The 26,844-nt window shown below is 39.8% G+C and overlaps 1 protein-coding gene across 2 annotated transcripts; it reads right to left on the bottom strand.

Annotated features, from left to right (window-relative positions):
* Positions 1-1,162: 1,162 nt before the first annotated feature.
* Positions 1,163-26,581, bottom strand: btbd10a (BTB domain containing 10a). Of its 2 annotated transcripts, none has more exons than XM_088417530.1 (8): positions 26,448-26,581; positions 21,080-21,324; positions 18,782-19,103; positions 12,652-12,754; positions 8,824-8,944; positions 6,881-7,078; positions 4,520-4,630; positions 1,163-2,570 (listed from the first exon to the last, which is right to left on the bottom strand). In XM_088417530.1, the coding sequence occupies exons 2-8, from the start codon at positions 21,258-21,260 to the stop codon at positions 2,128-2,130; spliced, it is 1,479 nt and encodes a 492-aa protein (XP_088273656.1). In that variant the 5' UTR covers positions 21,261-21,324; positions 26,448-26,581; the 3' UTR covers positions 1,163-2,127. The 2 variants fall into 2 exon arrangements, with proteins under 2 accessions (XP_088273656.1, XP_088273655.1); XM_088417529.1 differs by lacking the exon at positions 26,448-26,581 and adding an exon at positions 23,916-24,191.
* Positions 26,582-26,844: the final 263 nt, after the last annotated feature.

Below are 26,844 nucleotides of genomic sequence, written 5' to 3'. Positions count from 1 at the left end.
CACCTTACCGTGCATTTTTTTTTGTGTGATGGAAGAAGCCGGAGTGCCCGGAGAAACCCCACGTGGGCTCGGGGAGAACATGCAAACTCCACACAGGAAGGCCAAGGCAAGCTGGATTTGAACCGGGAGCTCGGAACCGTTGGACAGACGTCCTAAGCACTCTTCCGCTGTGCTGCGCAAACAAGTCCACATGAACATGATAGGTGGGTGAGGAACCCAGTTGATGTGCTGTATGCGTGCCCACCAGGAAAAGCTGCGACAAGGCAAAAACGTGCAGTCTGTACTTCAGTGTGCATTGTTCTCCAAAACATAACTTCAAAGAGATGACACAACTTAGCCATCTTGACCTCCGTGTCGGAATGCACGCAGTGTTCTCAAGATTAATTCTGCTCATAGTCGATTGGCTGCCTTAACCACTTGTATTTCTTCACACAATCAAGACAACTTTCCTTACTTGTGCGGTAGGGCCGCACAATTAATCCAATTTTAATCGCTATCACGATCTCGGCTGCCGCAATTGGCTGCCACTGATCCTCGACGAAGCCGACGCTACATATCAAATCAAGCACTTTGTCATCTTACCGCCAGTGGGTAATGTTTCCCTCTTGTTTGAATGACAAAAGCTGCGTTTCTCACCCGGATATATTATTTACCGGTGTGAAATTGCGTTTCGCACCTGAGTTTCTCACCTGAATCCTAATATATACAGTGATAGTAGCCAATTAAGAACCATTTTGAAACATATGACTGGCAAAAAATTGGAATAAATTTGGTTTGAAATGACCGAAAATGACTGCTAATTGATGTGTTTGGTTCTAAGCAGTCTTCAGTTTTTTCATTGGTTTGCACTCAGCAAGTAAGCTAGCCATCTTGCCGTTTTGTTTTTTTTCCCCCAAATTATTTATTTTAGTTTATTATTTATAAGTATCAAGACTTGAAGCCTTGTTTATATACTGCTAATTAAAAAAAGGGCAATAAATGGACGTTGAATAATAGTGATTATCGTAATTTCAATATTGACCAAAATGATTGTGATTATTATTTTGGCCATAATCGTGCAGCCCTATCGTGAGTCATACCAATGGGCATTAGTGTTTTTGACACATGATGACAAGCTGGCCATACAAAAAAATAGCAAAAATGATAGAATCACCAATCTCGGTGGATGTTCACGCAGTTGTTTAATTTTGTAGAAAAGAAGCAGATCACAGACGTAACACAAAATTAAAGTCATTTCAAATGGCAACAGCCTAGCTTTAAAAAACCCTAAAAGAAATCAAGAAAAGAAAGATGTGGTAGTATCACTTTAATACAGTGCTGCAAAAAATAATTGAAAAGCACTGATTTGACAAGTAAAATTGGGGGGGGAATTATACTTATGAAAGCAAGCTGCTGCGGCATTTAAACTCTTTCAATGCCAAGCGTTGAACTGCCAGACGATTTTTAGCATTTTCACTCATCTTTCATGGCCGGCAGAATATTATGCGCTATGTCCATGTAACCGTGGGTGCTATCATATGAAGGATTGATTTCTATTCCTTAGAATTACCAAGATGTAATGTAAGTGTAGAATGTATGGCACCACTGCCATCCAATGGTCACAGTTATCACTACAGTACTCACTTGAATTATTAGATAAGCACTCGTCAAGGGTGTGAGCTACCCTCCATCAAAAACTTAAGAGCAGAATTTTATTATTTATTGTTTTGATGACTATTTTGAAAGACGAGAATTCTCGTCCATGGCATTGAAAGAGTTTTAACAGGCGCGCATGCACACACACTGTAATAATGAAACTACAATGGCAACTCATTATTTTCTCAAGGGAACTCCGCGATTCCCGTCGGGCACATATTTTGGTTTCAAAACGGCAAATTTGACCGAACTGTTAGCGATTTCCATTCCAGTCTATATTTCCCAAAGCACCGCCTTGCAGATGAGCCACTTGCCAAGTTGCTAGCCTTCCACAAGTCAATTATGCGCAGTGTGAGCACATATCATGAGCATTCACTCAGCACTTTCGGCGGTCCTTCAAAATAAATGCACCTACATACTCCCAGGACAGCTTTATTTAGAACCGCTGAGGCTTGTGGTGCCAACCTGGATGGGCTGCGTAATGCGCGCTTGTCATGAAGAGGGCGAGGGCGAGGGCGAGGGCGAGGGCGAGGGCGGGTCTGGCTCAGGCTCGTAGCGGTAAACCGCCTGAGTGTGGGGCGGGTTGGCGTGAGCGGCCAGGTTCTGGTTGTCACGGAGTGGCTGGCAGGCCGCACCCACCGCGCCCTGAACCGACGGCGGCAGTTCGTTCACGCCCAGCTGCGGGGGCGCATCAAGTTCGTCCACTTGCGGGCCCGTGGGGCGCATGACCACCAGTTGGTCCTGGGGGATGTCCGCGGCGGCGGCGGCCAGGTTGGTGGTGGACTTGGACTTGACGCACTGAAAGTCCACGTGGCGGCTCTTTCCTTCTTCCTTTTCCCACGACATGCGGATGAAAGGACGCTGGACATAGTTGTAGATGACCTCTGGACGACTTCCTGGACGCCGCTTTACCTTCTCCTTGTAGGTCGGGTAGCCTGGAGCAGCGCAAAAAAAAGTTTGGCACTTTACTTAGTAGAGTAGAACTTATCATATTACACTTATTATTAAATGTATTACCGTAATTTCCCAAATATAAGACGCTTCTGTGTTTGGGATACACCCTTAATTTTAGCGTCAAATTCTGGTATCTATTAATGTCACCCTGTATAAGACGCACCAAAACAATGTAAAAACTAGAGCAAAACAGAATCCTTCATCTTTTGTAAACTTCATATTTTCTTGTTTTCATATCCGTAAGTTAAATATTTGCTGTGTGTTACTTTAAGCATGTTTCAGATTTCCCACATTGTGAGCGGTCAGTGAACGCCTCTCCACTATAACGTTGAATGGGCTCAAAGCTGTTTTTTTCTCTTCCTTGCGATGTGGTTCAGTTTCATTTTAACATAAAACTTCGACGTTGAGCAGCATCCGTGTTTCGCCAAATTTATGATTGTGTGTATTGGCTGCAGTTAACGACAGCAATTGATAAACGAGTCAAATGGAATACCTTTCGGTGTTCTCTAACCGGTGCACTCTTAATTGAATCAGCTGGAGACATCATAACTTTTACATGATACGTGGATGGACTCGAACGGTTGCTCAGTCTGCTCACTTCTTTTATAGAAATGAAGAATACGGCTAATATAAAAATGCACATTTGAATGTCAAAACTCGGCTTATGTGGCTGAAGGATCAATCTTCCTTGTAAAAAAATCTAGTTTTTAAGTGGCCTTCATTTTTGGAGAAAAACATAGTGCATCATATTTGAGGAATTATGGTATTATTATTGCCCATGAATCATATACAGATAACATATTGCACTTCACAGCTTCTCTTTAGCTGATTTCTTTTTCTGTCATGTAACAAGCAAAACTAAACAACACAAATTGTACTTTAAAGTACCGTAATTCCTCAAATAAGACAAACTTCTTTTGCCAAATGTGAAGGCAAAATATATGGGTGTGTCCTATAAATGGTAACTTAGAATTTTTTTTTTCTTTTTAAATCCAACACCAATTGAGGAAGATCGATCTGTCAGCCACATAAGCTGAGTTTTGATACAAAGGTGTGTCTTACAGGTTAGTCTTACTTACATAAATTACCGTAACAGGACAAGTTAGAGGGCAGATGTCAGTTGGCTGTTAGCAGCCAGTGGCTGTTGTTAGCTGAGGTTGTTACATCATTATTTTCAATTAAAGAAAAAAAAGCAAGCAGCCTGAGCCAACGTCTGAGTCCACATGCAGATATATTACCAAACCAAGAGGATCAGCCAGTGCCTGTTGTTAGCTGAGGTTATGACACCATTATTTTCAATAAAAAAAAGCAAGCAGCCTGAACCAACGTCTGAGTCCATCCTTATTCACATGCAGAAATATTACCAGAACCGAGGATCATGTGAAAGTTATGTCGCCAGCTAATTCAATGAAGAGTGCCCCAGTTAGAGAACACAGAAAAGGATTCCATTTGACCAGTTTATTAACTGCGGTCTTTTGCCGTATGCACACAATCATAAACTTTGTGAAACATGGATGTTGCGCAACTTTGGGTATTTAAGGTCAAATGTACTCGATCACATCACAAGGAAAAGGAAAAACAACAGATTTGAGCGCCTTCAAGATTACAGTGGCGAGGTGTTCACCGACCGCTCACAATGTGGGAAATTTGAAACACGCTTAACGAGTTCAGGAAGATGAGATTTATTCAGTTTTGCTATAGTTGTGACATCGTTGCCAAAATGTTGGTGCGTCTTATACAAGATAAAATAGAAAATACCCAAATTTTACCCCCAAATTAACGGTTCTTCTTCTATTCAGGGAATGACGGTATTTTTATTTTTCCCCGTGGTCGGATGTCCTCGCTCAAGAAATCCTCCCACAGGACAACTTAAAGACATTGATGACGCATGTCAAGAAAAAGAAAGTTGATTTTGACAGTAGAAAGATACCTTCGATCCCCAGTCGAATCTTCTTCAGCCCTCTGTCCTTCAACACCGATTTGGCCACATCTCGGTTTTCGATGTATTTGAAGAAGCGGTACAGTTTGGTGCTGTAGATAACTGTTGAAATACAAAGTCATTTGATATTGAGTCAGCACAAGCCTTCAACCGCGAGAAGCCCGAGAACTTCTTTTTCAACTCCCTGCTCCCTACTGTACTTTTATTTTCATTATGTCATTTGATTATAAATCATTTCTGTCAGTCAAGAAAGGCCTAAACCTGTTTTAGGACATTCATCTGTCATTTCAACCATGTCACTGCTGAAGTGCGTGGGCCAGTCCCTGACAAAGATTGAGGCCGACCCCCTGGAGGGGCACAGGACGCGATGCCAGGAGGGCTTGTATGACCCCTGGGAAACATGGTTTACGTTTGCCGTGTAGTGTAATTACACATCTAAGGCACAAGGTGGTGCAGTGGTGCATCATTGTCAAAGGAGTTCTAAACTTTTTAAATTGCTGTCGACAGTTTTTTTTGTTCTAAGTCACAATGATTAGAGTGATTTAGAAAACAATCAGCACAGTGTTTTATATCCTTTGTCTTCAGGTTAAAATGTTTCCGACATTGGTGCTCCTGTGTTGATGTTCCAAATCTATTTACATTTATTACTGATTGATTTTAGAGTTGGCTTTTTTCAGCATCCAACGGTTCAGTTGATCAAAAATGTTTTAATTTGAAATAAGACTGACATTTTTTTTTTGTTATATCAGGTACATTGATGCACTAGGGTATTTCCATTCCATTTCCAATTCAGACTAACTAGCATTGAATAGCATTTGTAATTCAGTATAATCTATATATATATATATATATATATATATATATATATATATATATATATATATATATATCAGTAATCCCTCGCTGTATCGCTGTTCACCTTTCACGGGTTCGCTGCTTCACGGATTTACAGCGTGGATATTTTTTACAGCGCATTGTGCTCTGAATCCTGATTGGCTCAGGGGCTTTACTGTTGTCTCGAAATAAAATATTGAGGCCATAATGTATTGGTTTTTCACTTGTCAATTTATTACAAAAGGCAAGAGGATCCAAAAACTTGCTTTGGTCTCTCCTGTGTCTCTCCTCTAACTGCCGTGTGCGAACGTGCTAGTAAGCACATTGATTGACAGCTTGGTCTCTGGGAACCGATCACGTGGCTCGTAGGCGTGCCGGGAGCAAACGCGCACACGATGTAGACAACAGACAGCAATGGCGAAATGTGCAGATTTGGAAATCTGACTTTTATTTCTTTTATAATAAATTAAAATGTCAAGTGTATTGTTATGCTATAAGAGGCTTCACTTTAATTTGATGTCCGGGCATATCCGTTTATAAAAATCTTCTTGCTCAGAAAAAAGAAAGTGCTTATTAACTACTCATAACGATGTGCGGGTTCAGGACGAAGAGGCATAGCTGAGATGTTTCCAACTTTGTATTACTATATTAAAATGATTGTTTTAAACAAATTTGGGGCTTTAAAACAGGTTTTGATTTTTGGTTTTATTCTATAGTTTAGTATTGCATTGTAAAATCATAAAAAAAATAAATAAAGCTGGCTACTTCACAGATTTCACTTTGCGCGTTATTTTTGGAACGTAACCCCCGCAATAAACGAGGGATTACTGTATATGTGTATGTATGTATATATATATATATATATATATATATATATATATATATATATATACACTGTATATATAATCAATTCAACCAATTTATTCTATTTTTAAAAATGTAATAATTTAAATATATTTTTAAGTATGTTTTGTGTCTGCAATTGCTTGCTGAAGCCAGCAAAGCCAAAGCGGTATTTTATTTTATAATGCTGTTTTTGACTAAATAACTGACTCGGATTGTTATTAATAGGCGTCCAAGTTGTAATTGGTATTTTCTAAACTTCAGTATAGCCGAAAAGTAACATATATACTTGTCAAATTGTTGGTGAAATGATTTTTGTTGTTTTGTTTAGTTTTTTATCCGCAAATATTTGCAATGTGGGTACTTTGAAAATTTGCTTTCCAAAATGATTCCAGTTTGAGAACCGCTGACATAAGGTACTGTTAGTGTACCATGTTAGTTTTACTATTGAAAAATATCCGGATAATTGCCATTCCAAGCCCTTAATTGCGAACCAGTCTGTGAAAGTCAACATGCACATGCAGGCACAGGGCACCCGCCAAAAATGTGCACACACCTTCTTGTTCATGTCTGTCCAAACTCTCAAGCTAATCAGAAGCACATATTTCAAACAAACCATACAACCTCTTTTAGGCTGGTTGTTCTTATTAAGCGTTCAAACAATAAGAGCCTCACTCTGAGAGTACTCTTCTCCCATCTGCGGCGGGTACTCTTCATCCCAGTCCACCACGTCGTCGTCGGTCAGGACCACAACGTGGCACTCCCTCTCTCCGCTCTGCGCGCTGGCCACCATCAGCGGCAGCACCATCTCCTCCAGGTAACACTCAAACTGATGCCTGGCCCCATCGTTTGACAGCTCGTGCATCAGGGCACCTACAGGGACAGGACTGCTCAAGCAACATGTTCTAAAAACTGGAACCCATCACAAATGACTTTGAAACTGATCATCTGTCAGAGACAGACAGCCAGTCTGGTTGTATAGTACTTCCTCTTTTTGCAAGGCGAAAACAGTTGGCTTTTGAAACGTTTCTAGTTTGCCACTACACCTCTTATACGTAGGTGTAATTGAAGCCTTCGTAGGCCAATTTTAGTTCTGAAACTGAAAAGAACATACAAACACGGCGGTAGCTCCAAAAATCGATTTCAATGCTGCAAAGATGAAATTGCTAGTTTTGAGAAAAATGCATTTGTAAAGTTCACAGAATAATGCAACCGTTACCTTAGGAAAAAGATATTGACCTGAAACATTCAGGAAGTGTTAAATGACTACTGGAGAGTGAATTCCAAAAGCAGATAAGGACATCATCGAAGATTTGAACACATTCAAATCTGAGGGAGTTTAACATCTCCGCAGATGAAATTAGCTTCAAGCCCAAAACAACTTTCCCATATGCTTACGATCATCAGGCAAAGTGTCAATTGGGGTATCTCAACAGCAGATTTTAAGCCAGCTGCTAAGGATGTTATTTCAAAGAAATAAAATGGATTTTTTTTTTAAGGTTTTGATTACTATGAACAAAACATTTTTCTTTCTCTGTGAATAAGTTACTGTTTTTTTCTTTTTTCTTTCGTGCTGCCCTTGTCCCCCCTGGACAATCATTTGATTCAGGTGAGTTAATGACAGAAACATCAAAAACATGCAGGATTGCAGCCCTTGAGGACTGGAGTTTGAGACCTATTTCATTTCACCCAATTTTTTTCTCCAGATTAATACGGAGGGCAATTGGGGAAATACATGAACATTTATCAGCCGTATTATTCGATCATGACAACTGAATCCTTTTGAACAGAAATGCAGTTAGACTCGGTTTCCTATTCGCCTTTCCTTTGTCAGCTGTTAATTATTGATCAAATAGGAATATAGACAAGACAAAATGTTCTGTTTCACAAGGAGCAGTGCACTCCAGTTGGATGATGTTGTGTAATCTCTTCTTTTCGAGAACATGTTGTAACCGCTGCCCCTTTGAATTCTTGCCAGTATGAATAGTGCCCCATCCATACTATTCCCACGACCTTTGTTTTGGTACATACTGGCTGGGTTGACACTTTGGGATCAGAACTAAACAGTAATATTTATCTCTTAATATGTAGTTATGTGTTGAATGCATTAGCATTTCCATAGGATGCCTAATCTGAGCTATTCAATGTACAGTACTAAATACAGGAACAATGACGCAGAAACCTTCCAAACTAATGTTCGTTGAGAATGACAACTTGCTCATGTGGATTTGTGTTGCGCCTTAATAAAACACTGTGAATCTTTCAGCTAATCATGACCTAGTTAGACCATCAACACAGACACAGGAGAAGCCATGAGTAGAGGCTGCTCCTCCCACAGACTTTCAAACAAGCAGGCGCAATAATAAAAAAAAAAACAACGCAAACATGAGTGCACATAGAACTATTTGAAGTGGTCAATGAGAACCCTGGATGCAATATTGCGCATCTGCCTTGAGTCTTAAGTCAGTCGCTCCAATTTGCAGAAGGGAAGCACTCAAAGCAAGCTAAGTCAATTGCATTCATCTAAAATGGCAATGACACTTACCAAAGCCAGTACATCCGCAAAAGCTCCTTGGACATTTAGCGTTCATGCAGCTCCACGCAGCGCAGGTACTCACTGAGGTCTCTACACTTGATAGTGCTGTAGTTGAAGGAAATACACAGGTAGTCACATGCCTCCCTCAGCTCTGGAATGGAAATGCCGTCAGGGCAGCGGATTATCCCCGATTTGTAGTAATCCTGCCATTTTCAGCGCCACGCACACACACACAAGTGAGGAAGTGAGCGTTCACGCACAGACCCCCGCGAAGGATGGCAACCGAGACGCCATTATCCATGCCGCCGCTTCACTCGCTGAGGCGGCGGGGAGGGAGCCGGAGAATGCGTGTGGGAAATGGATGGGGGAGTGAGTGCGAGTGGAGTGTTGACTGACGTAAAAATCCGGCAGCATCACAGGCAGTAAAGGGGGAGTCTGAGGGTGGGAGGCGGGTATAACGGGTCAGGAGGAGGAGGCAACTGTCGTCACGCTCCCTGCTCTACTTTCCCTCCTCTTCATGTCAGCTCGGAGCCTGTCCAACATGTCAGAGGAAACGCCCTCGGCTGATGCTACAACACATTATGCTTGCCCCTTATTTGAATTGACTAATTACCTGGCTGCTTTCTAGCACCAAAAGCCATTCATACCAACCTTATATACCCAACTGGGCCCATTTAGTACACTACTCTAGGACTAGGACACTTGGATTTGTTCTTAGGAACAAGCGAAATACAGCAATCGGTCAATCTCAGGAAACCATTTTTCACAGAGAATAAAGACTATATGCTCATGAGTATTGTCCAGAGGTGGGCAACTTCCTTTTTTTTGCTGGTCCCACATTCGTCAGAGCCCCTTTCTGTCATCGTCTGGCCGTCATTTTTTTCAAGCCAGACGACGTTGTAATCGTCGGTCCATCAGCCTGTCGGTGTATTTTTACCCAACCTTCCGCCACCGCTAGAAGGTGACATTTGACTTTTTTTTCTGGTCCGACATTTGTCAGGCGCTGGTCTACTTCTGTTTGTACTCGTACTAATTCTTACACTCGGCGGTGCAGTGAATAGCACGTCCGCTTCATAGTTAAAGGGACGCGAGTTCAAATCCTCCTCACTCCAGCCTTCCTGTCTGGAATTTGTATGTTCTCCCCAAGCCGCGTGGGTCCCTCCGGCTTCCTCGCACATTAAAAAAACATGCACAGCAGGTCTACTGGACATACTAAATTCTCCTTAGGTGTGATTGAGTATGTGAATGGTTGTTCGTCTCCGTGTGCCCTGCAATTGGCTGTCAATCAGTTCAGGGTGTCCCCCGCCTGCTGCCCGAAGTCAGCTGGGATAGGCACCAGCAAGTCTGCGACCCGTGTGAGGATGAGCGGCTCTCGAAAATGGATGGATGGCTGGATAGATGGAGTACACTTACAGTTACACTGCAACTGAAACACAACACACTAATATGAGTGTAATACGAGGACAAAGCCAGCTAAGGGGTTTAACCTGAGACCGAGTAAGAATTTCACTGTGTGGTTTTGTGCTATACATGTGACACTAATTCTCTACAATCTACAATCTGTAATACACATCATGTTTAATGAAGGGGAGGAGAGTGCAATTAGCAATCATATCCACTGGATGGCATTATCATGCTTTACATGACACTCAAATGGTGGACGTCGGTTCTCATTTATAACTGCAGGCCCTACAACTATAGAAGACGGTTTCATTACCGTTTGTCTAAATTTCATCAGTCACATACACTACAAGAACACCTAGAGCTAGTTCCCAGCCAATTGCAGACAGGGCACAAATATTGTGAACAAACAACCATCCATCCATTATCTAGAGCCGCTTCTCCTCACAAGGGTGTCAGGCTTGCGGGTGCCTATCACAGCTGACTTCGGGCAGTCGGCAGGGGACACCCTGAACCGGTTGCCAGCAGGGCACACAGAGACAAACAAAAATCCATGCACTCAATCACACATAAGGACAATTTAGTATGTCCAATTCACCTGCCATGCATGTTTTTTGGAGTATGGGAGGACGCCAGAGTTCCCAGAGAAAACCCACATGGGCACAGGGAGAACATGCAAACTCCACACAGGAAGGCCCGAGCCAGCTGGATTTTAACTGTGAGGCAGACATGCAACAAGTGCATCACCAATCAGCCAGGAAAAAACATTCATACTCAAAATTTTAACTACCATAAATGTTTTTGCAATGTGGAAACAAAACAGAGAATAGAAGGAATACCCATGTAAGCACAGGGAGAGCATGCAAACTCCACTCCTACTACAGGCCTACTTGTGGAACCTGGAATCAACCCTACCACGAGAGTGAGGTCAACATGCTAATCAGTGCTTGTTGTGAAACAAAGTTTGACAGTTTCGTATCACGGTTTGTGACTCAAACTTTGCATATAGTGCATCATCAAAACAGATCTAATAGCAAAACCAAGAATCACAGGTTTCTATTTTTTTGGGGAGAGTTGAAACAATCCTGATGTTCCCAAAAGGTATTGGCTAAGCTGGCGCAATGCCATTTCTATAAGTCCAAAATTCTCACTTTTCATAGACTCCAAAAAAAAAGCATCATATGTGCAGACTCAGCGATCGCATCAGATTCTATCGGATTCTAGACTTTTTTTTTTAAACAACAAAGTGTGACTCGTGTGTTACGCGTCGCCAGCAATATACAATGATCCCTCCTACTTCGCGGTCTCAGATATCGCGGTCTCAGTACTTAGCGGGTTTTTGCAGGAAAAATTAAAAATATTTCAAACTAAAAAAATAATTTAAAAAATGCGCAAAAATGGAAACAATTTTAAAAAAGCAAAAAAGTACATTATACAGTACTGTATTCATCAAATAACTAAGTAATGTTAGTTAATAACTATGTTAAGAATTCTTGAAGCGTTAGAGTTCATGACGTTTGTTATCTTATTTTGAAATGCATGCTTTTAATTTGTCGGGTCGCGTTGCATTTCAGTTTCCTTCCTGTTTAACCTTCTCTGTGCGTCATTCGGCTCGTTACGGTGACATAGTGAATGACAACGTAAGCTCATATTTATAGTTTATTATCATTTATGTTGATAACGCACGCTACTGCCTGTGTTTAGTAAGCGATGAGTGTTTATTCTGTTTATGTGTTCGTTTTGTAGAGGTTGAACTTTAAAGTTAGTAGTTATTGTTAAATGTTGCTAACCTGCTAATGTCGGCAAAAAATACAGTAAATTCATTGATTAAAGTTCGGCAAATGTTTATATGTTAGTTGACTGACTTAAACATTGTTGTTGATTTATCATTCTACAGATACTACATCATACACCATACATGAGCCAAAATAAATGTGAAGATCAATGTGATGACTTGCGTACTCTTTCACCGGAGTCTTGGTGCAGATAACCAGGCCTGAGAACAAATTCTCAACAAACTAAGTAATATTAGTTATTTAATGAATATACAATAATGTTAATAAGGATAATATAATGTTAAATGATAGGAGAAAGGAAATAAAATACGCCAAAAATACAAAAACAAAGGATTGTTTATGGTTACTGCGGCTATATTGGGGCGTACATAGAAATCTAGGAATTGATACCCTACTTCGCGGGTTTCAGACTTCGCGGGGGGTTGACACCCCTCATTAACCGCGAAGTAGGGGGGATCACGGTACATACAATACAATCATTGCTCTACAACCATTATCGGTAATAAATTTAACTATAGGTTGCTTCTTTTTACATTACATTATATGTTTATAGGTCCACTATTATTTTATAAATCAATGAATTAAAGCAGAAAAAGGGAAGAATACAAGTTCAACCAGGATAATGGGAATAGGAAAAATGATGCAGCAAGTGAGAAAGGGACATCAAGGAAATGCATTAGGAAGATAAAGTGTGAATCTCTAGCAGGTCTTACCAAAATGGCTCTAAATACAGTGGAGCTGATACCATCAGCCACCTCAAATTCTCCTTTTTCATTGGGCCTGGTGAAATTGTTGTCCCGTCCTGAACCAAACATCCTGAAAACAGAGGAGAAAGAAAAATCAAGAGTTAGTTTTCTTTTTTTAATCTACTAGTATTCAGCGAAATCTCTAAAAGAAGACTAGGACAAGCCAAGCTGCTAAGCAGCAAAAGGAGTAACTCAGACCAGCCAAGATTGACTTTTCTATACCATGGCATAGGGAAAAAGCTTCGGCGAACGAACTCGTGCGTCCCTGGTACTAATTCAACTGCTCAAGCGCCCCTGCCTGGTTTTTATTCATTCAGCAAAGCGTTGCACATTACAAGACATAACAAAAAGAGCCAGTCGGGTGCCACCAACAGCTGGGCCAAGGTCCCAGCTCACACTTTCCTGCGTCAACAGCTTTATCTAAGGACTGGGGCAAGATGAACTAGGACTGCATACATAGATAGCAATGTACACTATTCTAGACAAGAAATAAGCACAGAACGATAACAATAATAATAAATGATTCCCTTCACAATAGTCTATTAAATAAACCAATGGAAATATAACATTGATTTTGAACTGAAAACAAGCCCGCGACAAAAGTCTAGCTTGATTTATACTTTACGCGCCGACTCACGTTTTGCACCACCTTATACTCTGAGCGGCTTTCCCCCCGCAGTCAGACGATATTCTCCCATACTCTAGGTGGCTGTAAACAAACAACACCACTATATAACAGCGGTAGAGAATCCTAGAAGATTCAAACAATCTAAATTCTTCCAAGCGATTTTAAACACTCTTTATGTCTCCCCAACGTGGTGCTCGCCAGAAGTTGTTTACAGTATTCAGATCACAGTATTCTTTTTCAGACGAATCACAAACTTTTTTTTTTCTATTTTTATTAACCTATGAATTTCAACAAGCAATAGTTTGTCTGCCATGTTGTCCATTTGGAAAGAAATTCCGGAAGACACGCATTGCGGAAAATCTGTTCCGCGTGGACTTCGCGCAGAGGGACGTGGTTGCCGACACGGGGATCTTTTGATTCGCGTATGTGTCTAGCATAAAGCAAGGTTAACCCTTAAAGACAGGATAAGAGTAACAAAGATGAAAGATGGATGAAGCAAAGTGAAAGATACAGTATTATGCAAGAAATTGATGTAACTATGAAAATTAAGGCTAAACATAGATTTGGCAATTGTAGAATGCACAACACATTTTTTATGTTTACCTCCAAGACATAGATTTGCGATACTGAAAAATCCCTTGTTGTGAAAGATTTCTGGTTGTAAATATGATTACATAGTAGATGACTTCTACTGTATTTATAAGTTCAAATTTATAATCATTTAATTTCATTCTTTTTACTGAGAAAAAGTCTAAATGTTTCGCATTTTCCCTTTAGCTGGTTTCTAAATCATCATTTAGAAACTCCTTTTTATATATCTTTGGGTGGTGTCAGTGTGACCTTAACATTTGTTTTTATTCATTGAAACCTTTGTATGCGCACAGAAATCAGGAAGGGAGCATATACTTATTCACAGCACTGCATAGTAATCTCAATTTTTACACTGTATTTTCATGACAGAAAGATTGACATTGGCTCTACATATGGTACAGAGGACCGCCAGGTTGTGGCATCCCTATCTTACTTTTTTTTTCACGTTACGAAGTGGAATAAAACGTTTTTCGTCCCCTTGTTACGGCATTTTTCCCGCTTTACTGCATCAAAAACAATTACAAAATGCAAACTTGGCAGTCAGTTCCTATGCGTCACTCGATACGTCACTAAGATACTGCTTTGTTAATGGTCGCCGTCACGGTGTCACTAAGCTGCTGATATGCTAAAGACTTGATCTCATGTGAGTGCCTACGTTATCTTAAATTATTGTGCATTTTAGTGCTTAATTCAAACTTTAATTGATTAGCCATTGGTCCCAAGATTGCTAGTGATGTTAAAGGGAGAAATAAGATGATGATTACTATGGAAACCAAGCTGGAGATATTCAAGAAATATGAAGAAATCATGTCGCTCCAAAAGATAAATAAAGTGTCATTTTTCCTTTATATATTTTATCATTTATGATGTTATTTAATTGTATATATGTATATTATTTATAAGTAGCACTTACTATACTATTTTGTTACGAATGTTTAATATGTATTTACAATTTTATTGTTTTTACCTGGGGTTTTACAGGCATTAGCTAATTACCAATAGCTAATAGGTTTCTATTGCCCGACATACAACGGTTTTGCCTAACGATCCCAACCCTGGAACGGCTTAATTTCGTATGGCGGGGGTCCACTGTAAATATAATTGTAGGTCTAGATATCATTGAATGATATTACATGGGGGGTGGCACTCCTGCGGAGCCTGCCATGTCTGTTATAGCTACGGACAATGGTAAATGCAGCACCTCCTGCTGTCCGTAATGAAAAACGGTCAGACTCTTAAACATTGTCCCTTTAAATTATAAAACTACTGTGACTAACTAGTTTGGGGAAAGCTGTGTTCACAGGCCAGACCTAAACCTGATTCCTACTACCTTTGTTGAGTAAAGAAATTATCTCAACAGGATCCATGAGACAATTTAAAGTAATTTACAAAACTCGAAAAACAAACACATCATGCCTTGATCCCAAAATGTTTTGGGGATTTTTTTTATTTTTTTTTAAATATTGAAATGTATCAGTTTGGAAAAGCTTACAAAGCCATTTCCAAGGCTGTGGGGGTCAGAGCCATTCTCCATAAATGGAGGAAACCGGAAACAGTGGCAAAGCTTTCCAGTAGTGGTTGACCAATTACTTCAAGAGTGCAACGATGACTCATAGAGGTCACAAAAGACCCTGGAAAAACACCCAAATAGCTGCAACCTTTGTTGGCCTCTGTTAAGGTCTGTCGTCACTGTTGGAATAATTGTACATAGGTTATCCCATATTTGTTTTTGCAACATGGATATTGGATGTATATTATATATGTATATTGGATGTAACATGGATATATATATCAACATGCATATTTTCATTTGGAGTTGTTTGTGAAGAAGTTGTGAGGAGACGGCACGCCTCCGACAGCTTTAAAAACATAAGCAGGTTCAACAACCCGAGGAACAGCATGGAGTCAGTCTTTGTGTTCCTGAGAAAGAAAATCACAGCATGGAAGCGCACCTACGGCCCCCACGATCACAAACTGATTGTGTGCATTGCTGTAATATGTCTCCCCCAACCTTTAAGAGCAACAATGGCTTTGTAACTAGGGCTAACACAAATGAAAGAATGAAGAGCGGACGAGGTGTGCAATGAGACCAGAAGGAGATTTGACAAGCTGCAGGTCCCTGTCCACTCCCCTCGCAAGTAAAAGCGAGTTGTCTTCCTCCTGGTTTGTTTAGTAAATGTTCTATGTAGCCTGAAAATAAGGACACTGACCAAAATTGGCATCAATTGGAGGGCTCATCTCACTTTACCAAAAAGGAACTTGATGATCCCCATTTAGGAGTGCACAATCAATTGAATTTTAATCACAATCACAATATTGGCTGCCACGATTAATTAAGCTGATCCTCCGTGATTTTAATATTTAAAAAAATGGCTACATACATGTCAAACATGTCACTTTGTCATCCCACCTCCATCGGCAAACGCAAGGTTAATATTTCATTAAGCTTAAGAAATAGCAAGCGAGCCAATCCTGCAAGAAGGGCGGCAGTTTGGTTTATGCGTGACACATCCGTGAGTTCCGAGCGGCTCCATTTCGGCAACCAAACCTTTTCACGTGGTGTCCGTGTGGGCCACATTTTCCGCAATGCGTATCTTCCAAAATTTCTTTACCACGAATTGCTGGACAGAAAACATGGCGGATGAACTATTGCTTATGGAAGTTCGGCGGTACACCTTCATGAAGGCTGAAAAAGACTACCGTGACTCTCAACAACTCCTGGCAAGCATGCACACTACTGGCGAGAGTTGAGCAGTCAGTATAAACTTCTGCAAAACACATGCCAGCAAGATTAGGTGTGTCTCCTTTCCCGCGTCAAAGAGTGGGTCGCGATGACGACACTGAAGTTGGCTTTGTGGGAGATTTCAGGTTTCAATTCCACCTTAAAAGCCTTTGGATGGCAACGGTTCCCACATCTTTGCATGAAAAGCCTGTGTTTTTCTCATCTCTTAATACACGAGCAGTCAATTGAGACCCATTTTGAAAAATTTGATTGGTAAAAGATTTGAATAAATTCAGTTTGAAATGACCAAAAATGACATTTTGACTGCTATGTACATACTCACTTTGAGTGATTCTGGTACTTTTAGCAGTTTCCCATCAGCACCAGAATGAAATAGCGTTAAGTTTCTGATTCCTAATATATACCTTGCTAGCTGTCAAAGGAGATCCATTTTGGAAAATCCGTTGGGAATTTTTTTTTTTTTTTAAATTAAAAATCAAAATTGTGTTTAAATGACCAAAAAATACATTTTGACTGCCAAATCCATAGTCACTTCGAGTGATTCTGGTACTTTTGTGCTGTTTTTTCTTGATAAAAATATTTAAGGCTGTTAAGGTGTTACAGGCATGTTGCTGTAGTATGTGCTTGATTCTAACTACGCTTCATTTTTTTCATTTGATTGCACTCAGCAGGTAAGTTAGGTGTGTTGCCCTGCAGGCCATGTTTTTGCCATGTCTTAGGTTAATTTGTTTTAATTACTTTTTACTGTATTTATTTTAGTTGTTTTTTTTTAGGTATCGAGCCTTGAAGCATTGTTAACATATGTACTGCGTGTTTAAAAAAAAAAAAAGTGCAATAAAGAGACATGTCTGACCAAAAACGATGAATAATCGTGATTTCAATATTGACCAAAATAATCGTGATTACTATTTTGGACATAATCGTGCAGCCCTATTCCTCAGACTCTGGGAGAAACATTCTATGGACCAGAGGTCACAAACATGGCGCCCGCAGGCACTGTTTAGTCACCGAGGATCACATGAGTAGCCCGCAGGCCTGTTCAGCAAATACTTTACAGGTGATAGAACTTGGTGATTTTCTAGGAATTTTTCCTATGATTATGCATATATGACATATACATAACTTATTACACATGATTTACATATTTACTACAGCTGTTTCTTAATTATTGTGAGAAATCAATAACATGATCAGTGTCTTCTCATAAACTGGTAGCCCTTCGGATTACTCCGTACCAAAGAAGTAGCTCTCGCTTTCAAAAAGCTTGGTGACTCCTGCTCTGGACTAATGTGTCAAAAACTTAACTTTTTGGAAGGTTGGCAACCTGTGTATAAACGGAACAGCAATTGATAAAAATAACATGATGCCAACAGTAAAACATGGTGGTGGCAGTGTGATGCTATGGGCCTGCTTTGCTTCCTCAGGCCCAGGACAATTTACTGAACAGAAAAATGAATTCTGTTGTTTACTTGAGAATCCTGAAGGGGAACATCCAGCCATCAGTATGTACTAAAGGGCTCTTGGATCATGCAGCAGGACAACGATCCGAAACAGCAGCCATTCCACTTCAGAATGGCTCATTAAGAGGTTAATTAAGGTTTTGAAGTGGCCAAGTTCAAATTTAAATTTAAATGAGCTCTGTGGCGTGACCTTAAACAGGTACAGACCTTCATGCTATAGCAAACCGTTGCAATATGGCAGAGTTGAAACAATTCTGCAAAGAAGAATGATCCACATTTCCTCCATAAATCATCACCAATTATCAAAAATGTTTGATTTAGGTTATTGCTGTTGAAGGTGGCACAGCAAAGGTTCAGATAAGTTTGTATTTTTTCTGCCTTGGCAAACCAAATCATCATTTCGAAACTGCATTTTATATATCTTTGGGTTGTCCCAGTGTGCTACTAATATTGATTTGATGAAAAGAATTCTTTGCATGTGAAAAATATGAAAAAAAACATAGAACTCAGGAAGGGGGCCAATACTTTTTGAAAGCACAGTACATCAGCCAATATGGTCATGCAGTCTCCCCGAACAAGTGTGCTATCGAACGCGACCAAATAAAAAGGTTGGTAAGCATCAGTGCTAACCAATGCAAAGGTTAGTGTATGTAGAGCCTTGCTCTTTGTTTTTACCTGCCAAGCATGGTGTTGGGTTGAGCTGTGAAAATGGCCGGATCCACCACAAATCTAGTGTTGTCCACAATAAGAGTCACTCGCTCTCCGACTCGTAGACCGCCGCGATGAACCTCTTTACTGCTGAGGTCATACACGTAGATCATATCACATGGGCCTTGGCCGAAGATCTTGGGGTGGTGGTCACCAACAGAAGTACCAAAGGATCGAGACAGGTGTCCCGCAAACATTGCTCCTCCAACATTTGAACAGGGATGTGAAACCCGTGTGGGACGCGGACTAGAGGATCTGGAGGATGAGCCGCCATCACCACGTTCTCGATCTGAGGGGGGAAAAAAATAGTAGTAGTCAAACCAACTAATTTGTTTGGTTCTGGGGCTAAACAACTATACAGTAGGAAATGATCTGTGGTTTATATTTCGTTCTCAAAATTGTAATTGCAATTTACATTGCAATCATTGTTTATAATATTGTATATAATAATATAATTATATATAATATATACATATAATATTATGTCATTTTCTAATACATTTTTCAACAAAGAAATTATCTTATACATTAGAGCGGTGGCTCTCAAATGGGGGCGGGGGTACTCAAGTTTTTGAATAAAACAAACAAAAATTCTTTAAAAATAATGATTGAATTGTTTCCGGAAAATATAAGTTACTAAAACACATTTTATGTTCAGTAGATTATTCATTTTCATTATTGTAAAAAGCCAGGTTCTCCCCCATACTAGATTTGTTCAACCCAACTTGTCATGTGCCACCTCTCGTTACCTGTCAAGTTTATGGTTTATTTGTGTGAACACATCTCTACTATTATCCCAAAAGAGGACACTTTAAAATTAATATTTTTCATTTCATATTTATTTTTGTAATATTTGATTCCCCAGGTAAATATTTACATGTTACCATAATTGTAATACAGTGTAATTTCATTTCGACAGGTGGTGGTCTTTGGGACCTGCAAGAAAATGTATAGCTTCCCGGCGGTGGTAAGCCTCGGGGGTGGGTGAGGGGGGTAGGGTATTTTTAAGTGCACAGTGCAAAATATGGGACCTACACACTGATGAATCTTGACAGTGAAAAGATCGTTGACAAGAAACTTATACAGGTATGTCCCTTATTTCTTTCCCCAAGGTTAGCAGTGTTAACTTCTATCACTTTTATATTTTACAAAACTATTTTACTAAACGTGTGGTATTGTCTTCTGTTTACGCAGAGCAATGAAGTGGGTGGAAGCTACCACATAGATAAGGAAGGACTGCGCAGGTGTTTGGATAATCTTGAAGCCAATAGTGTACAGGTGGACTACATTGTAATGGACCACCACCCTCAAATTAAGACATTTCTGCGTGACAGAAATGTTACACTTTTCTACGATATGTGGCATGTAGTAAAAGGTTTGTGAATTTGTTTTTGAATTTGTTACATAAAGCAAAAATGAATCATTTTTAATTTTTCAGTGTTGTGCTCATGTCATTGTAAAGGTTTGTCCAAAAAGTTGGATGCATTGGCCAAAGACAAACATCGCCAGATTTTGAAAAAATGGTTACCGGCCATAAAAAAATCATATGTACTGGACAGCCGCTTCCTCAGACCCTGGACCGGAGAAGGTGGCTAAGTGGACGTCAGCAATCACATTCAGACTACACTACAGGCTATATACTACAGTATATTCTAAATGTTCCCACCCAGACAAGGTGTCAAAGGATCCAACGAAGTGGTTTGATCCTGGTTCACTAAACACATTCACAATGGTTTTGTACTTACCAATCAGAAACTTCCTGCAAACGTCTTCGGGGTTTTGGTTGTGCTTCTTGCGCTGAAAATATGTCATTCGACCCAGGGTCGAGGACGTAAGGCTGCACCATATGTTCTTCCATCGTAATTACTATTTAAACTATTATTTTTGTTTGTTTGTTTTAATTTACATCGACGTCAGTAAGGGGGCGCGGTCGCACGGGTGTGTGTGTGTGTGGGGGGGGGGGGGGGGTAGCCACACGCTGACAGGTGGGGTTACGTTGATTGACCAAGTCGTTTCACTTTGTGGTGAGAACTCCGGCCACTAAAATAACTGATATGTCTTAAGAAATGTAATTTCCAATGCGCAAAAGATAAGATTCCATTATTTACAAGCATATATTTAATGATGGAAGGTGTAAAATACAAATGTCATAGGCCCTTTAATACTTATAGTATAAATACTTTTCACATTTAAAAAACATGAATGGAACTATTTGATGCAAATGCATGTTTTCATTAGTATAGCACTTCTTTCTGCTCTTCTCACCATGCTGCCGAGTGGGGGATGTTACATTCCGGATGCAGGGGGTCAGGTGACTCTCTCCTCTTTCGTGGGACGACTCACGTGAACGGTCACTGGATCGCCGCCGCTGCTCCCTGTAATAGTCATCTCCATCCCTCAAACCGCTGCTGGCCTCACTGGTGGCACCGGCTCCATACAGACTCATTTTTCCGGCCCACGTCAGCTGCTGCTGCTGGCAGTCCAGCACTGACACACCACACTGCCTGTTACTAGGAGAGCAACACACATAGCGACAACAGAGATGAACACAGTTTAGTTAAAGAACAATGATAGTATAGTATGATCATACACTAAGGGTTAGAGTTGATGTTCTTCCATGAAGTCAAAGGACTGGATTGAAATCAATAGAAAACTGATGTCCCAGCAGACAGTGAATGTGGTATCAGAAATTCAGTCACTGGCATTATTTGAGACAGAACATAATCTGATACTGACATCAACGATGAACTTGAATCACCTGGCACTCGTCGGTTTGCATCTGTTAGCCACATAAACGGAGTTATGACCTACAGATGTGCATTACTATACCGGATGCAGTCTTACTTGTATTAGTTTCAGGAATGGGACGAGCAAGACCACTGGCAGTCAGATGACTGCGTTAGTTGTAGCTAACAAGTTTCTTGTGTTAGCCGAGTTTCTTAACACGTTATTTTCAATAAAAGAAGTAAGAAGACTGAACCAGCGTCCGAGTCCATCCTTGTTCACACACAAGAATATTACAGTAGCTTATAAGAAGAAAGTGATTCTTGTAGCAGAGCGGGTTAGTGACCGTGAGGCTGCCAAAAAGTTTGAGCTAACCTGGCTAACAGTTCTCGCTTGTCGACCGAGAGTGGAGCCTGTAGCCGATCAATTCTATTTTGCTGTAGTTTTTACATGGTCACCAAACTGTTTGTGTGTCTTTTTCAACATTGAAAATAGTAAAATGTGACCCACAGGTGTGTGTCCTATATTTGGGGAATTACAATAATTAATTTACATAAGTTTGAAACCATCTGTGTTTTGGAATAAAAGCATGGACATGAAAAATTATACACACACACATCTGATTAATTAGTGAGAGAAAAAGTTCAATAAATCAATTAATTATGAAAACAATCATTAGTTGCAGCTCTGGATTAATCAATAGCTGACTGTGAGAACAATATTGTTTTTTGGGGAGGATTTGATGGAAAACGCACAGCAGTTCTTGGCTGCAAGCAGCACATGAATTGTGGATTCAGTCTTCAGAGCAGGGGCTCAACATGAAATCAGATTTGCTACCCAGACCTCTGCCACAGTACAACTGAAAAATATTTTCAAATGAGCATATAACAATTAGTACATTGGTAATTTTCCCCAGAACGGATGTAGGTCCTTTGACCTACCTGATCAAAATATGGTTTCAATTTTTAATACCGGTATATATGTTCAATTGTAAGATTATCCGTATAAACAATGTACAGTATGTTTTTCTCTGCTAGTTTTAGTGTCTTTCAAGCGCATGGTCAATAAGAAATAGGTGAAGTACATGTGTCAAATTGTCTGAGTCAGGGAGCAGCTGACTCATTAGCTAGCGCAAGCCTGAAAAAGAGACGCAGGCAGCGAAGCCCTTGAAACAGGAAAGTGAGTTAACATGATATCCGTGTAACATGCTTTCAAATCATCTTGAAATGTAATCTTGTGTTTTCTGGTTCACAAAATCCTGACAGCGTAACAAATACACTTTGAAAGACTCCCAGTAAGTAATACTTGTAATAGATACTTGTAATCTAATAGAAGTAATAGATTTTAACTACATTATATTTGTGAAATCATGAAGACATAACCCAATAAAGATGTGTGAGATAGCATGTTACAAAACATGATTAACATCTGTTTTTTCTTGTTTTTTTTTTTAAGCACAGCTGCAATGTCCTTGAAGAAAGGGGTCACAACAGGAGATTTATGATTCAGCAGGTAACGCTTTCCAGACTACACAGTCTTCTGTGCCAAAATATAGAAAACCAACTCTCTTGCTCTTTCACAAATTGAAGTGTAAACTCGAGAGGAGATTCTAATTGCTAGCCAGTATTGGATAAAAACAAAAAACAAACAAACAAACAAACAAAAAACACACACACAAGCAGCCAAAGTGGAAGACAGCTAAGCAACCAGACCAGTATGGTGAAGGAACAAAGAAACTGAGGACGCAATATAAATATATAATTCAGGGAAAGCTTATTTTTACACTTTTCACAAAAATAATAAACCATGCATGTATCGCAGGAAAGACTTCGTGTTCTAGTTGCCCCCCCACCAAAAAAAAGCTTCCTGTTAGAAAGCAGTAGCTTGAACAGTTAACGCTAATCCTGTTGACTAGGTCAATAGCCTCAAGGCACGTGGGTGCATAGATGTTAATGGTTAGGTTCACAATATCACAGACGACTTAACCATGATAATGATACAGGCTGTCATGGCTATCTATTAAAAGCAAGAAGTGAAAGACTCAGGGGGTGAGGGTCTCATCAAATATTTAGAGACTGCTGACACAGACGTATTGGCGAAAGCAGTAGCACCAGCAGTAAAGACTGAAGGATGACACTTACTTCGATTACCATCAAGAACAAAAATACGTATTCTTGAAAAATATAATTTTGAGTGCATTAAATGTTGAAATTTATACAGATGGCGTCCTGAAAACGAGTGACAGATTAGAGAGCGGGTGAGTGTTTTGCCTCTCATCATGAAAAACCCTCACACAAAAAATAAATTAATAAATAAGAAAAGACTTAATGAAAGTCGTGGCGAAGTCGATTTCAAAGCTAAAAGCACGCAGACCTACCGGTCCCGATCAGCGGGCCAAGAGTAGACAAAGCAGCAAGGGATGAGACACGGGATGACAGCGGCACAAAAGCCTCGCACTCCTCCGAACAAAGCGGGCTTGCCGTCAGTTTCAGCATCCTCGCTCATTACTTTCGAACTTGATCGGCATCGTTTCACAGACTCGACTTGAAGCGCTCACGCAATAACCGCCGCCTCGTCCCACACCTTCGACCGTTTCTACATTATGAAAACGGATAGCGTGCACCGGCGAACGATTCCAGCTTTAACTGTGAATGGCCGCGTGCTTGACTGAATCAGAGCGATGCTGCCTTCAGGTGCGGCTCGTAAACGCCCCCTTCCCGACGCCTCATGCGGCCGCTGACTTGTCCTGTCAGGTTGATGGAAAGTGAACAACCGTCGTATAAAATAAGGAAAAAGAAAAAATACATCTCGAAGTGAGATGTAAAAAATAGGACGTCAGCTTCATAAATGGACGCTGACTGCTGAAATGTCATTCACAATACCTAAGGTGCTTCACGGACGTACAGCTGTGTTGACATTTTATAACGTGTTTAAATGGAGTTTTCTTTGCTTGTTTTAAGATCAGCTTTATTGATCTTAAAATGAATGGATCTTAGGTATACTGTAGTACTAAGTAGCCCGCGGTGAAATAGATGTTTTTGTCTTCCTTTCTTTCCATACTTTCAAGTAGGCTAGCACAAGCAGCAGAATGCCTTGGTTAAAAAGCAATTCTGTTTATCTTTTCTTTGTTTTTGTTTTTTTTGACCAGTACTTCTCAGCTATTGCCAGTCACATTGTACAATTCTCAAGTGAATACACAGAACCCGTTCCGTTGGGCTTGTAAGGGGAATTCGCCATATGGCGGGCAATCCAAACCTATGTTAAATAGCTAATGCATTTAGAACCCCAAGTAAAAACATCAAAATTGTACATAGATATTAAAAATGTATACCAAAATAGTATAGTAAGTGCTACGTATATATAATAAAAATATATACAATCAGAAAACATCATAAATAAAAAAACTATAGAAAGGATTTATTTACATTTGAGTGGCGCTTGTTATACCCATAGTTATTATAATTATTACAGTTATGATAATGTCAGGTTATACTAGGCGGCAGATGGATGGACAGACGGACGGTCAGACAGGCAGATCTCTTTCCACCTCAGAAGCCTTTAGATGGGAATATTTCCCATTTGTTTACATGACAAAAGCCTCTGATTTTCACACCTGTTAATACACCACACTAGCTATCAATTGACACCCATTTTGAAAACTCCGATGTGAATCATTTCAGTTTGAACTGACCAAAAATGACATTTTGACTGCTAAGTTAAAAAGTTCAAAAGAGATTCTTTGTCACATGTGTAGCACTCACTTCGAGTTATTCTGGTACTTTGATCACCCTCCCATCAGAACCAGACTGGAATGGCATGGTTTCATGCCATTCATGGTTTCTCACCTGATTGCTAATATATACCTTGCTAGCTGTCTAATGAGACCCATTTTGGAAAATCCGATTGGCAAAAATTGGAATATGTGTTTGAAATGACCAAAAATGACATTTTGACTGCTATATCCATACTCACTTCAAGTGATTCTGGTACTTTTGTTTTACTGTTTTTTCTTGCAAAAAAAATAAAAACCAAGAAACTTTAAGGCTGTTGTAAGGCTTGGTACTAAGTAGGCTTCTTTTTTTCATTGATTTGCACTCTTGCCATGTCTTGTGTAAATGTTTTGATTATTATTTACTTTATCTGTTTTAGATTTGTTTTTAAGTGTCAAGCCTTGAAGCCTTGTTTATATATATATTTTTTTAAGTGAAATAAATACACATGTTTGACCAAAAATGTTGAATAATGGTTATTAATTATCGTGATTTCAATTTTACCAAAATAATAATTATGAATTTGAACCTAATCGTACAGCCCTAGCTTGAGGCATTATTTCTTGCCCTGTATCCCCAATTATTTTGTGTATACCTCAGGAAAAATATTTTAAGCCAATTGAAGCAAAAAATGTTCTGCGTGACACACCGTTAACGCTGCTCAGGCTAACACACAATTACAACTGATACAAGAGACATGTTTACATGTTTGTAAATGATGAGCACTTTGACTTTTCTGATCACTCTTATGCTATTATTCGGCATTTTTTTATTCAAGGAATTTTCAAATCCCTTCCCTATTTTCATAAAAAACGTATGACGATTATTTTGAGCCATAAAGGTAAATTGCATGTATGATCACAAAACAATTCGTGTTCTTTTTTCAGGATTGTGTAGATACACTCGCAAATTGATTTTGTTTGCAATTGAAAAAACGTACACCGGGAGATGTAAGAACGGGTAATATCTTCGGGTAATATCCTAACCTCTGAAGAAAACATCATTTACAGGTACATCTTGTTGATAGTTATATCACTTTTCAGTTAATGTAAAAATATTTGGTTCGCAAATAAGCCTTCACACTGCTCAAACAAAGATTGTGAACGTTAACTTGTGTAAAAAGTTCACATTTACATTACCTTTCCGTTTAAATTCCAGACGTTCCATTCCGGGCAAGAAACCACCAATAACCATCGGCTCAACAAATAAAAGTGACTCTTTCATAAAAATTTAAACCTAGCTGCCATTTACTTAAAATATAGTTGCCTGTGATACCTTTGTTGTTTGCCGTAGCTGAGTTCTCGCGAGACATCGCAGACGAATCGTGATTTACCGCAACATTAACATTAAGTTGTTAACCCCCCCCCCCCCACCCGCCTAAACCTAATCATAAACACTCCCCCATACGTAAATAATGATCACCAAGCGAAGTTTCGCGATACAATAAAAACAATCGACTGTAAATAACATACACAAGTCATGCTGAAGCCTAAAATCGTGTTGCCATCAATCGCGAAGTGAAATAATCAGTATCCA

This window comes from Hippichthys cyanospilos, chromosome 6, assembly GCF_059441005.1.
Source record: "Hippichthys cyanospilos isolate Australia breed blue-spotted pipefish chromosome 6, RoL_Hcya_1.0, whole genome shotgun sequence".
Classification (NCBI taxonomy): domain Eukaryota; kingdom Metazoa; phylum Chordata; class Actinopteri; order Syngnathiformes; family Syngnathidae; genus Hippichthys; species Hippichthys cyanospilos.
This window is presented reverse-complemented; position numbering and strand designations above follow the sequence as displayed.

Bases quoted from the DNA above. Each gene is read 5' to 3' on its own strand.
- btbd10a (XM_088417529.1), bottom strand. From the start codon at position 24,043: ATGAGCGAGGATGCTGAAACTGACGGCAAGCCCGCTTTGTTCGGAGGA. The intron at 19,104-21,079 runs GTGAGAAGAGCA...TTCCCCCCTCAG, and splicing joins ATCCCCCACTCGGCAGCATG to ATCGAGAACGTGGTGATGGC. The intron at 7,079-8,823 runs GTGAGTACCTGC...CTGTCCCTGTAG, and splicing joins TATCAAGTGTAGAGACCTCA to GTGCCCTGATGCACGAGCTG.